The following is a 14,161-nucleotide window of genomic DNA, read 5'->3' on the forward strand; positions in this document are numbered from 1 at the left end:
TTATTTTGGTGTATCTGGCTAACGATGTAACATAGTCTTTTGTGTTTATGTCATATGTTTGTCGATATTAAACTCCTTTTGAATGAAGAATTATTTGTATCTCCTTGCCTCTCAGGAACATGTCTCACTAGCATGAAGGTACAGGTTCCTCAGGAGACCTTCATATTAAATTGATGGAAAGACTCAAACTATGTATCAGTCTGATACAGAACTTTTTTACCATCCATTCTAACATCATGAAAAAGCCACATCAATGAATATCAAGTTTGGTGGTTTTGATTTCTGAATTCACATTGAAGTTAAAAGGGGATTTCTCCTGTCGTATTTCTGTCAGTGATCCAGATCATATAGGTACATAGCATGTATCTGTGATTTTGATGCTTAAGCAAGGGTAGAGTCAATTGCTCTTCTGAAATCTGCTCATGGTTTGTGGTGGTAGCCTTAAAATTTGTTCTAGCCAAGTCATTCAAGCATTTCTCTGTAGGTCACCAAAATAGTTTATTCGTAACTAAGCCTGAATCATGGGAACAAATGATTCTTTTTATATACCCAGATAAAACCTCCCTCATATGGAATACTTCTCAAAAAATTGTATTTTTTCATGAACTTTAAGTTTTGAGGAAGTTCAGGCAATTACCAGTTTAGGTCAGGCATTTTTAGTATAGTTTAAACTTTGACTGGGCTGTTAAGTTTTGAAACACTCACAGTAATACCATGTGTCTTGCCAGCTTTTCTGAGCTTTCAAAAGGTTTTAACTGCTCTGCTTACCTAAACAGCACATCCCTGATAGCAATGCCTGCAGAGCAGATGGGAATTACAGCAGCAGTAGTGATCATGTAGTAACACTTCCCACAAAAAAAAATTAGCCTTTGTCTCTGTGATAACACAAACAATGTATTGGTCTAGTTTACTATCCTTGAATAGAGTAAGATTTAAGAAAACTAAGCCTGTGAAAACTTTTGTGCTTAAAATACTCTCCATAACTCATGCTGTAAGACCTTGGGAACAATATTTTTCTGAGAAAAATTCTCTCATGCTAAACTTGCAGTCACTATCCCTATGCTGAATTTATCTTGAGTGTTCTGTGGAAGACATAGCATTTATGCTCAGTGTTTCAGAGTTACAATCACTTCAGGTTATATAGAGGTTTCAGCATCTGTTGTTTAATAAACTGTTTCCTTGGGACACCCACATACTATTTCAAAACCTGTCAAAACCTTTTCTTTTCCTGATTTTATCAAATACTGTAATGCCTAGCTTCTCTGCTGGTGAGAAGTTTTCTGGCCATGTTCTCAGTAGTCACAGATAAAATGTGGTCAAGGCATGGATTATAGCCTCAGGGTGTTATACCCTACACAGACTTCACATTTCAGTATTTGGAATTAAGACTAGAACAGATACATACTATCAGCATGTAACTGGATGAAAAAAAAAAAAACATACCTATTGTAATAACTACTAGTTTTTATTTTACTCTTTATATACAGTTTCGTTTCAGAAATTCTGTTGGGGAGAAAAGATGAAACACCTGCTTTTTTTGTGCTTGGTATTAATGCATTATTAGCTCTAAAACCGAAAAATGAGAACAGTCACATTTCTGTACTCACATGACCCATAGCTGAAATACTGAGAGGAATTTTGTTTTACTGGGGCCTGTTAGTCTGGATTTTGTGCATACATTGAAGCTGCATGGAAAAAGCACTTGGTATTTTGTATGACATTTTCAATGATAGGGATTTAAGGTATTTTCTTTTTTAGAATTGCAGGATTAAACTCAAATTGGCATTTACAGTTATGTAAAATGTATTAGTCTGTAATTTCCTGGGATTTGTGTTCTGCTCATTTGTAATTGCTAGGTCTCTTTATGCAAATAAAGAAGAGTTATTGTGGTTGAACTGACCTCGCAGTTAAGTACTGGACGAAATGAGGATTTGTCAGAGCATTAGATTTTGCGGGGATCTTGAGGAACCATGTGGCAGAATTTTGTTTCGGCTGTTAGCTAGAACAGTTTGCATTTCTTGTAGGGCTGTCTGTAGTCTGGGACAGGTACCTAGAGAGGCTCTAAATAAAATACAGACTGGAATTAACATTTCAAAATGTTCTGTACAACTTTTTCTGGAGCCCCTTCTGAAGATGTCACAGATATTGATAACAGTGGATGTTTGAGGCCACTGTACTGTCAAGTGCTTCCTAACGATGAGCTCTATATGCCACTCTCATCTTCATTTATTGAGCTGTCTACACCTGCTGGGGAAAGTGCATGTGTAATGATGGGAAAAATTTTACTGGATATAAATATGGCAGTTCTAGAAGAGTACAATTCTTTCCAAGGTTCTTTTATCCCTCGTGGACATCTAAGGTCTAAACTAGACGGTAAGAAAAATTTTCATCCTTAATTAATTTTACTCTGACCTCTTGTATGAATATTATTGTCAAGGAATCAGGATATCAGTCGTTGATTTTAGCTCAGCTGAATTAAACTTCCGTTTGCAAATTGCTGCTGCTTTACATGCAACTGACCATGTTTGGTTAGTTCAGGATTTTATATACAGAAAGATGAACTTCAAAGACTACTAGAAATTGAGAGAAGAGTATCACCAACTCACTAGCATTGTAGAGGTAGCTGTTTCTTTTTTGAATGTCAATACAGCTATTGAAAAATATCAATATAATAGGTGAAAAACAGGCAGAATATAACAAAAAATGTAATAGGTCATTAAAGTGAAGATTAACTCATAGTGTTTTTTGTTTTGTACCAAGGAAATTATGACTAATTTTCAATTCATTCTGAGGATTTCACTGAACTTACTGTTAAGTTTAGAGTTGATAATATTTGATGATTAGTCAATTCAGTGCTAGTTTTAAGTTAAATTCTTTAACAATGCAAATTGTTTTGTGTAGTCTTAAGTGGTCAGTTTATGTTTTGTATTCTCAATGGACAGATGTCTAGGTCAAAACATTTCTAGATAAAAGCATTTCTGCTTAGCAGAAAACATTTCAGAATTTTTTTCATGCAATTTCACTGCAGTTTTTAATCTAAAAGACTCCTACAGGAGTGTTGGAGTTGCCGTATGTTTTAGATGAGTTTTGTCTAGCCCTGTGTCACATTTCTGGTTTTGTTTTTTGTCCTGGGCAGTACTAGCTGCCTCCCACTGAAGTGTTTAAATGCAAGCGTCAGCTATGTTACCTGTTGTATTGTCTACTTGTCCTCTCTGATTTTTAAATTGCACTGTGAACATAAGGCTTGTTGGTTCTTTCTGAATGCAGTTATGAAAAAATAGTGTCAAAACAAGGTTCAAATTTATCAAAGTCTAATTATACTTTTTTTATCATCTGCCCAGTAAGACTGTATCTTACTTCAGTTCATTTGTTAACTACTGGGTCCTAATTCACAGGGAAATAGGGAATGTTTTCAAACTATTTCTGGCCAAATTGCTTTTAAATGACCTGCTTAATCTCATTCTTCCAGAACTGAAATTACTTACCCTTTTTGTAGGTTACTTTAAAAATACACCTGTGTATATATGTATGTATACATAAGTACGTATATGATAAATGTATAAATTGCCTCCTAGTATTTAAGTACTGCTATCACTTGCTTATGTCAGGAATTATCTTTTGTCAAAGCTAAAAAACCTGTCTGGAATATGTGCTAAGTATGTTAGTTTGCTAGTATTACACAAGTCACATAATACTCAAATGTTTAAATATGCAGGAGTATAATTCAGATTCATTTTAAATGACTAACAATTCAGAATGATTTATAATTAAGAGCAAAGTTTGAGAATGTAAATGAAACACAAAAATTACAAATTGTATTTCTAGTGCTCTTTTTGCTGTCTCTGCAAGCTGTCTCTTATCTGGGACTTCACTGTTTTGAAAACCTGTCAAAGAGTAAGACATAAGAAATCCTGAATAGTTCCACAGATACTGTCCTATATTTGAAGACGCTAGTGTGTCCAGAGCAGCCTTCTGAAGCCATTGCGATGTTTAGGTTGTGTGTGTGATGGCAGAAAGCATTCCTACTTGGGGTTTATTAAATGACAGTTCTATCTCCTGAAAGATCAGTTTAGTAGGCTGCCCAGGTAATGGCCTCCTGGCTCTTTGGGTCTAACTATTTATGAAAGTCACATTTTTGATCTTACCTAGGGTTGTAGTTCTGTTGTATATTAATGTGTCTCATCATTCCATGTGTTCTGTGCCTATTGCAAAAAACAAGTTGTAGTTCAGAGAATATTCCTGTTTGCTCTGCTCTAGCAACTTTTCTTTTTTTTAATCAAATATCTAAGTTTATGCATCTGACATCCAGAACCCATCTGGATGCATGTGGAGCTACAGCTAGAGTTACGACTATTCTACAGGTCAAAAACAACTCCCAAAATTTGTGGATTGAATGTGGCATTGGTGAAACACAGTAGTAAAAATCCTGTATTTTACTTTCACAGGCCCAAATCTACCAATGGCAACTGTTGATATCAAAAACCCAGAAATTACAACTAACAGATTTTATACTCCACAAGTCAACAATATTCCATATACCAAAGAAAAGAAGAAAGGAAAACCTAAAAAGAGAAGATTGACAAAGGCAGACATTGGGACTCCATCTAATTTCCAGTAAGTATGTTCTTGAGTTTGGTTTTGGATGTGGTTGGGGTGGTGGGGAGGGATGTTGGCATTTTTGCTTTTCTGATTTATTTTTTTTTTGTGTCAGTTACACTTGAAAATGGCCAACTCTTGAATCTGTGTACCTGAACTAAGCAAATGCTAGCTGGAATCCTGTGGGGTTTAAAAGAAGGTTAGCTTATACACAGATGAGGATTTTCCTGTAGCTGTAAACAAAAAAAAAACTTGTTATTGAAAATCAGCTTAGAAAAACTTTAGCTGCATAGAGATGCCTTATTGAAGTTGTTAGCTCAGTGAAGACTCCTATTCAGCCTCAGTGGTCAACTCTTTAACACTGTGATTCCTATACCTGCATGTATTTTGCTGTGTGTTGTCATGAAATATACGTTTGGGTCCTGACTTGTCATAACTGTAGAAATTACTTGCCATGATTTCATCTTTGGCTTTCTTTCTGTTCACAAACTTCTGTTGTGTAGGCTAAGACCTGTATCTTGTGATGAAAGTACAGCATGCATCCTTCAGAAATTTTTCCTATTGTCATTTCTTATGTATCTTTAATCTTTTGGAGTAGTCATGATGTACCACTTTGAGCTTCACTTTCATGAAACTTGGTTTTGGTCACTTTACTCAATTAAGTGTTGCTTTCCTGAACATTAATTGTTGTAATAAACTTCTCTCTTTTAAAGTAAATGTACTTTATTTGCTGAAGCAACAGGAACTTAGATCTTGAGTTAGTTACAGGAGAGATCAGTTTCTGTGAAGCATGAGAAAATCAGTGTGATGTTTACATGCCAAATGAATATCTTATTCTTTTGAAGTGGTATGTTGCATCATTACACTGATGTATTTTCCCAGAATATAATTCCATTAAAGTAATGTTGCCATTACTAGATACAGTAACATTACCGCACAGTGTTTTGGGACAGTCCTCTGTGTAACGGATTGTGGATAGAACATAGATGATGTGGGCTAAAACGCTTCCCTAAACAGAGTCTGCTTAGAAAATTCAGGCTTCAACCCTGTTCTTATTGATCTGAGTATTAGTTAAGTGCTGCATCTGTTAGTGTCACTTGAACAGAAAAATACAGAAAAGAAGGAAGAGGAAAACAACAATGAAGAGCGCTTAGTAGCTGGTCACTGTTGTGACATACTGATAAAGACTTGAGCATATACGGACAAAATTTGCATTACCCTGTCAGACCTCTCTGTTTGGAACTTGTGGAAGAGGATGTGCACCAGCATAGATACAAAATTGCTCTGAGACTTTGTTTATGATGTCTATCATTGTCACTTAAAGAAGCTGAGAGTAAGGTGATAAAATATTTAATGGCATTCAAACAAAAGATATGTTCCAGTATCATATAATGTAACATCAAATTGTAAATGGTGAACCTTTACAAGAGAAGTCTGTTGAAAGTCCTTTTGGCTTGAGGTCTTTTTACGTTTCCTGTAGAGTGCAACAGCTATATGTCATCTTACTATGTACTGCTGATGTCATCATACTTTAACTGATGATTTTGTACAAACATATGGAAACTGGCATTTGGTATTGTTAGGCAAATAAGCCAGTAGGATAACTTGTATCACTTGTGCTATGATAATTGTAAAGATCAACAGGGTCACTGTTTAAGCCCGATCAAAGTTGCAATCAGTAGATAAAATTTTGAATGTCTTCTGTTAGACAGATTTGGAGTTTCAGTGTTTTGAGGGAAAAAAAGCAACAATCTGTACTCAAAAGGAATGTAACTTATTACTGTATGCATTCTTCTAAGTAGCATAAGACTTGGTGTTACCTGATAAGTATGTATTTGCATTGAAAAGATCTGAAAAATGTGTTATAGTCAGTGTGTACAAGTAATTTATCTTACTTTGAAGGGTGAAAAATAAAAAATAATGCTAAAACTATGTCATATAAAACTTCAGTGTCAATTAAGTGCACTAAATTAAGTTGTATTCTCACAGCCTCTTAAAAGAGCATCCCAAGTCTCACAGATGTGCACAAATATGTGGGTAAGATTATATTAGAGGCAAACTAATGTCGATTTGCATATGCCAGGTTAATACATTGTGGTCATCTGTGAGCTGTTAGGAAATGCATGTCTAATTTATGTGAAGCAAGCTGTATCTTAGTTTTCAGAATTCTGTAAACAAATCATCACATATTTTGGTAGTTAGTTAAAGGCATTTAAATAATTAGGGAAAACAGGGACTTCATTGGTTTTCTTTTTTTTTATGGCATAATTTCACTTTAAACCAAATTTTTTACTTTTCTTGCTTCTTAAAATAAGTAGCTAACTAGTCATAGTTATACCAAAACCAAAACTGATCATTGTACTTCAGTATTTTAATGAAGAAAACTTGTGCTGCTGATAAAAACAGACCCAAGAAAGACTACAAGATCCTTTGTGCAAGGCACTGTTTAACAGCAGCCAAACAATCTTAGTAATTTATCAAGTTTAGCCTGGACTGCATTGGCTACAAACAGCTGACCTGGTATTTTTTGTAACTCTGAGTTAAACTTCCTGAAAACTGTATCTGATTGCTTCTAGAAGTCATCGTATGTGAAAAGAATCACAAAACATGGAGTCCATGTCATAAAACATGGTGACATGATGGTTCTCTTTTCCATATCCAATAGCAGTATTTTGAAGTAGCTTGGAGGGGCACAAAACTCATTTGTGTTCTAACTGGCTCTATAGCATCACATAAAATAATATTTCAGCAGCCACATGAAATGGCTGCTAAAAGCTTAGGAAGATGACAGCTGAAAACAGTCCTGACTTTTCTTTGCCAGATGTGAATGGGAAAGGGTTGATACACACGATGGTGACTGGGAGGAAGAGGTTTTCCAGCTGCATGGCACTGAAAAATTTGGCAATAGCTCAAGGTCCAGTGGCTACGTAAAGGCTAAATTTTTCTGATCTCTGTGCAGTCCTTCCATCATTATCCATATGCACCACAGTGTGGCGTGAAGCCTTCATATCTTGCCACAGATTGTAACCTAAGGAAAGAAATTCTCCACTTGGTCTTCTGGGCCTGAGACAAAAAGTGGAAGTAAAGATGTTTTACTATTCCATTCTCTGGTGGAGCACTGAGGAATAAATTACTTAGAAGCTGATATCTGTTTATCTTGGTGTCCTCTTATTTTACTTAACAAGATCCTTTTTATGCTGATTAAATTGACTTTTCTGCTTTTTTAGACACATTGGACATGTTGGTTGGGATCCAAACACAGGTTTTGATGTAAGTAATTTAATAAGTTGCTGAAGACAATAATTTAATCTTTAGAGACTTTTTGCATGAAAGATTTGCATTAAAGAACAAGTTAACTGTATGATTAAATAGTTATAAATTGGGATTTTATGATGTGATGCAAACAGTTGGAGTAGAAGGAAAGCAGGGGAGACTGAGGGGCTGGGGGGGGAATGTTCAAAACCATCAATTTTTCATGCAGGGTACTTACTTCTCCTAAAGTTATACTTTCCGACTCTGAGGCATGTATGTCACCTTGCTGTTCATTTTAACTATATGATTTGTGGATATTTTTTTCCCCTAATACAAATGATGTTTTAAAAATATCTCCACATTCCAAGCTACTTAAAACTAATGTATCTGACTTGCAGGTGAACAACTTAGACCCAGAACTGAAAAATCTATTTGACCTATGTGGAATTTCAGAGGCTCAACTAAAAGACAAAGAAACTTCAAAGGTCATATATGATTTCATTGAAAAAACAGGAGGCGTGGAAGCTGTTAAAAATGAACTGCGCAGACAAGGTGGGATTCCTTTTATTTCCATGTAAAAATTAGCAGGGTATTTTTTGCCTTAGGGATTAGAGTAGAAACTGTTGGTGGTGAGCAGTTTTTTATTCTCTTTTCTGGGCTTCATGTCACTGCAGTTGCACAGGATCATGTTTCCATACACTTATGTAAAAATGTTCAGGCATGACCCATGAGAGTACTTGTCCCTGAGGAATAAGGATATTTATGCCAATTAAGTAATTTCCAGTAGCACTTAGTCTGAATGCAAAACTGCACAGTTTGATACAGTCTTTTCAGACTCTGTACGTTAATATTTATTTATAATCTTAATTTTCTAAATAAATGAAAATATTGGAAGACATAATGCTGAAGTGGTAGTAGATGGCTAGCAGGTGTATATGCTGCCTGCTTACACTAGCAACACTCTGTTGGGAGCCTTGGAACAGCTACACACCTGCAATGTTTATATTTTTTAAAGTTAGGGTTTTTTCTAATTTGAAATTAAAAATAGTAATTTTATGCATGCTTCTGCTGGGAAAAAGTTGCTGGGAAATAAGCTGCTGCCTGTGTAACCTTTAAATGTGACCTCAGCTGATGCATTATCTAGTGGAAGATAGCAAGCCAGTTTAAAATTACACTGTCAGTGTCAAACTTTAAAAAATTTACTTAGAGCTCTTCTCAAGAGAAAAATTATCTAAGGTGAAATTATAGTGGTTTGAAAGCAGTTAATGAGTTGTTCAGCTACTGAAGAGATACAAAATCAGGGTACAGTGACTTGTTACATTTATTTCTTAGGTCCCCCTCCATGGAGCGGTATGTACTTGAGCTGGCATCTAAGCATATGCTTCAAAGTATTCATGCTGTTGTGTGATTTCTTTCCTAGATGGTACCACCTGTTTGAATGCAATATTTAAAATTATGTTTGAACTTCTTAGTTAAATTGCAAACAAAATTCCCAATTATGAATTGTTTTCTCAGTAAGAAATCTGTCCGCTTCTCTATAGAATCTTAATTCTGTTTAAATGTTTACAAGGTTGTTGATCCCATATTGCTAACTTTAAAACTAGATTGAGGAGACTTGCCTTGGAGTCTTATGACTAGCCTAAAATATTGTAAAAATGCCTATTTTTCTATTTTGTATGTGTTAACTTCACATTATGGCCATTTGCATGTATGCAATTAAAAGAAAAACTGCCTCATCTCTAATATGCATGATGATAATCTACCTCTGTGCCTTTCTGTAGAGGTAGATAAAATATTTCAGTGTGTTTATCCACAATTGCGTTATTTGATGTATGGGCTTGACTGATGTTTGAAGTGTTCTTTTTCAACTGAAATACATTTTTCTGTGTTTATTGCAAGAATTTCTGTGCTTACGTATTCACCCTGCTATCATGCTGACTCTAGAGAGTTGCAGAAAAGCCATTCTGCTGAGATGGAAATTATTTTCCTATTTTCCCTGCTCTTTCCCTAGTTTTGGTACAGGTGGTTATTTTTTCAGTGACAGTACCATCTATAGATTATTATACTAATTTTATTGTTAATATCAGTCTACAGATTAGTGTACATTTACTAAAAAACATAAGATTTTGTTGCTTTGCTTGTACCATCTGTTTGAGGGGGAAGGAAGAGAGGATAAGTTAATAGCACTCTCTCCTTGCTGTTCCTCTGTCAATTCACTACAGCTGAGTGCAGACAGGCAGAATGCTGTTCCCACAGATTGGCTGTGGCATATCTCTCTAGTTACAGTGCGAATAAACCGTTTCCCCAGAGGAAACGCTAAGCCTGTTGTTGGAAATGCAGAGTGCGCGCAGACTCCGGGCCGTGGGTGCGCCATTGCCCCTCGGGAGCGCAGGCACCGTCTGTAGCGCCTGGTGCGTTGTTACCCTGCGTAACAGCGCCCTCCAGCGGCCCTGCGCGGAACTACAGCCAGACCGTGTCTCCTGCAAAATACTTGGCATTTCAGATGCAGTTCTCTCTGTGTAGTTCTTGTGAAGGGGTAGGAAAAAAACAGCAGCTCGTGGAACTTAAGAACATAATACATGCTTTTAAGAATTTTATCTTTTTCTAAAGATGAGCAGGGAAGGAGGCATTGAGGTACTAGTGACTCCTGCTTCCCCAAAATCCCATTTTTGAGGATGTTCCCTTCTTTATGCCAGTGCAGCCAGTCTGCTTTCTTTGCCAGTAACATGAAGGAGATAATAAAGAAGTATCTTCTTAAGTCTAATACCCTTTTTATTATAAAGGCATGTGAAATCAACCATGAATTTTCTTAGTTATATGATGGCACCAGGATTATTAAATAGTTATGTGTAGCAACCACACAACCTAAAGTACCGTGAGCCATTAGATGCTTAATGGAAAAGGAAATGAAACAGTGCTACTTAAAATGCCATTAGTAGATCAAGTGCATTTCAAGGCCACTTCACAGATAAATGATCCTATGTGTAGCCCTAAAGTTGGTTCCTTTAGACAGACCCTTCCATAAAAATACTGTTAGAAGTAATTTTCAGTAAGAGAGACTAAGGGTCAGTTTATGCTGCATTATAATGCATTGGGGGGGGGGGGTGTGTTACTAGAGGATACTGCTTTAAAAAATGCTTGTTTCTGTAATTACTTAATGAAATAATGGGATAGATTAGAAAGCGGAAATTTTGTATTTCACTTCAAGTGTATTTTCTGAAGAGTTTTTCTCTTTTGTTCTGTCCTAGCTCAACAAAATTGTACAGGATTCTTCTGAACTTTAATCAGTCATTCTGAGTCCTGCACCTGCTTCCTGTGGTGGTTGACTCTTTTACAAAATACAGAACTGACATGGGCTATGTTTAGCTTGGTTTGCCCTATAGGCATAGCTTATATCCAGCTGTATCCATTTTAATCCAGAATTGGCGAAATTTGCACAGGCACAGAGATCCTTGCAAAAGGCAAGGCACAGCCTGCGTTCTTTTTCTGGTCTCTGAAGGATTTAGGGTTATTGAGTAGCACGTAATTGAAAGTTGTTTTGTTTCATTTCAGCTCCACCTCCGCCACCACCGTGCAGAGGAGGACCCCCTCCCCCTCCACCTCCCCCTCCCCATAGCTCGGGCCCTCCTCCTCCCCCTGCTCGGGGCCGAGGGGCACCACCTCCACCTCCTTCCAGGGCTCCCACAGCAGCACCTCCACCCCCACCTCCCTCCAGACCTGGTGCAGCTGTGCCCCCGCCTCCTCCCAACCGGATGTATCCTCCCCCACCACCAGTGCATTCCTCATCTGCACCATCCGGCCCTCCTCCGCCCCCGCCGCCACCAGCCACTTGCTCATCTGTTCCTCCGCCCCCTCCACCTCCTCCGCCCCCTCCTGGTCCTCCTCCACCGCCAGGCCTTCCTTCAGAGGTTGATCACCAGCCTCCGGTTCCTGCGGGAAACAAAGCAGCGCTCTTGGATCAAATCAGAGAAGGAGCTCAGTTAAAGAAGGTAGAACAGAACAGTCGACCAGTGTCCTGCTCAGGAAGAGATGCACTGCTAGACCAGATACGACAGGGTATACAGTTGAAATCTGTGAGTAAAAGCTGCTTCTCATCCGGGTCCCCTTGGGACTTGCAAATGCAGTGTGAGCAGTAAAATGTGGCTCTGCTTTGGGGGCTGGAGTGTAAGTTTTAGAGTTTCTGAAGCAATGACTAAAAAGTAGTAGCACTAAGGAAATGCAAAGAACACATATTTGCTACAGATGAGTTTTGTTGCATGAAATTACCCTTTCAAACTCATTTCTCACTTTTGAGTAAAATCTATAAATCCTACAATGAAGATGCCATAGTATCTGGCTGTACAGAATTTTTGCAAGGATTATGAAAGATTGCTGCTTTTTTGACTATTCAGTTAAATAATCTAAACTGCAGGGTATCAGTTTAAGAGTAATGGTAGTGGAAGGCAAACACTACATTTATTTGTTTATTTTCATCTTAAAATGGACCTGTGTTCTGCAAATATTGAGGCAAGGCCTGTAAGAAGGTGGCTGCCTGTGTTTTGACGAGTGCTGCCCACAAGAGATGCCATAGCTGTCCCTGCTGCTGAACAGGCTATTGCTGTTTCTTACTGATGCCACTGATTATCTTAAAAATAATTTCTTAAAAACTACTTTGCCTGTTGATACTTATTTTTTGCCAATCCTCTGCACTTGAGGCTTCTGCTGTAAAAAGTGTAAGGGTGTGTTCATATTATTTGCCATTAGAGGTAGGCGTTATCAAAGTTAATTATTTCAGAAGGGATTACCAGCCCAAAGCAGATTGAGTTTACAAACCCAAACAATGAAAAATATTTTGTGATGTATTCCAAAGATAAATAATGATTATAAAGCCACACAAGTCATGCCTGTACAGTCATATTAAGAAGCTTTCTTTTAGTTGAGTGCTCACTTCATCAGAGCTGAAATATTTAAACTTGTGTATGGCTAACTACAGTTCTTTTATATGGTTAAAAAGTTGACTTCTTTTACTAAAGATTTTGCAGTTTGAGTTAAAGGACCAAGCTGTTCCATACTTTCTTCTGGTGGAAAATAAACTCATTAATTGTACAAGGAAGTTTGTCTCAAAATACAGAGGTTCTGTTTTGCTAATTGCATCTCTCTATTGTAACCCTTTTTCCAAGGTATCTGATGGTCAGGAGAGTGCACCACCTACACCTGCACCCACCTCAGGGATTGTGGGTGCTTTAATGGAAGTTATGCAGAAAAGGAGCAAAGCCATTCATTCTTCAGGTGTGTCTGATGAAATTTTTCTGACCTCACAGTGTCAGGTTTTCAAAAGTTAACACTTCAGTTTATCATAAAATGTGCTGGAGAAAAGCCTAGATTCCAGCAAATAGTGCAGGGCAGACTGCTCTCGCAGCAGTGCCCTGGTGATGGGGTGAATGGTTCCTTCATGCTCCTTTGAATTACTGGTGTCTAGCAATTCGCAGTAATCTCAGCCAAGTTACTAAGCAAGGTTCATATCCTTAGAAAAGCTTTTTTGTTGTTGTTGTTGCAACTGACTTATTTTTGTTTACTAGCTGTCTAGTTAAATAAGTGGTAAAAATATTTTGGAAGAAAGTTTTCAAGGCTTTCTGTTTGTTCATGCTAAATCTCTTGTCATTATTCAGCTCCTGCACTGTCAGTTCTGGTGGGCTTTGGCTGCCACCTCCTGGATAAGGAGCAGTGTTACTTGACTAGATGTCTACCATGACTGCTTCAACTTTTCATGCTTAAGTGCTGGGAAAAATTAGGGCTGCAAGAGGATTTACATTTCTCAAATGCCAGCTTGTAATAAATGTAGTTCAGTAGCTGCAGTGCAGCTGTTTGGGTACATCTGCTCTACTTAGGTTTGATACATTTCCAGAACTTGCCTTGATATCCGAACTGGATATGCAGTCTACAGAGCATCTGACGAAGTGCAGTACGGTTTGTTGATATGCTGCCCTATGTGGTAATTGCCAATTTTGGTACTTAAATTAAATACCTGAAGGGAGCTAAATGCTCCCTTACAGTTTTATCCTATGGGAAGGAAATGCTCTTGTCCAACAGATAAGTAGTTTAATTTTATCAGGGTACATTTTTAATGTATGATGCATATAAAAAAACCGGAAGGCTGAATAAAGTCAACAAGCATTGAGTTTGAAGTTGATGTTCATTACACAGCTTTGAATATTCCAGTATCCACAATGGTCTTTAGCTCACCAGACCTTTTTTGGAGAGCTGTTTTTTTACTGCTTGTAAAGTAAGCAAATTCTATTATGTAACAAACCTGGGGAAGCAGTTCTTACATTTC

General features: G+C 37.4%; 1 protein-coding gene across 2 annotated transcripts in view; it reads left to right on the top strand.

Moving 5' to 3' along the window:
- The window catches only part of WASL (WASP like actin nucleation promoting factor), a 49,762-nt gene that overhangs the window by 32,457 nt on the left and 3,144 nt on the right, over positions 1-14,161 (top strand). The window contains exons 6-11 of one of the 2 annotated variants that reach the window (XM_021553500.2): positions 4,446-4,614; positions 7,824-7,866; positions 8,247-8,400; positions 9,181-9,198; positions 11,401-11,921; positions 13,008-13,116. In XM_021553500.2, the coding sequence (XP_021409175.1) occupies positions 4,446-4,614; positions 7,824-7,866; positions 8,247-8,400; positions 9,181-9,198; positions 11,401-11,921; positions 13,008-13,116 (1,014 nt within the window). The remainder of the gene's footprint in view (positions 1-4,445; positions 4,615-7,823; positions 7,867-8,246; positions 8,401-9,180; positions 9,199-11,400; positions 11,922-13,007; positions 13,117-14,161) is intronic. The other variant, XM_021553501.2, reaches the window with a different exon arrangement.

Source organism: Lonchura striata, chromosome 5, assembly GCF_046129695.1.
Source record: "Lonchura striata isolate bLonStr1 chromosome 5, bLonStr1.mat, whole genome shotgun sequence".
In the NCBI taxonomy this organism is placed as follows: domain Eukaryota; kingdom Metazoa; phylum Chordata; class Aves; order Passeriformes; family Estrildidae; genus Lonchura; species Lonchura striata.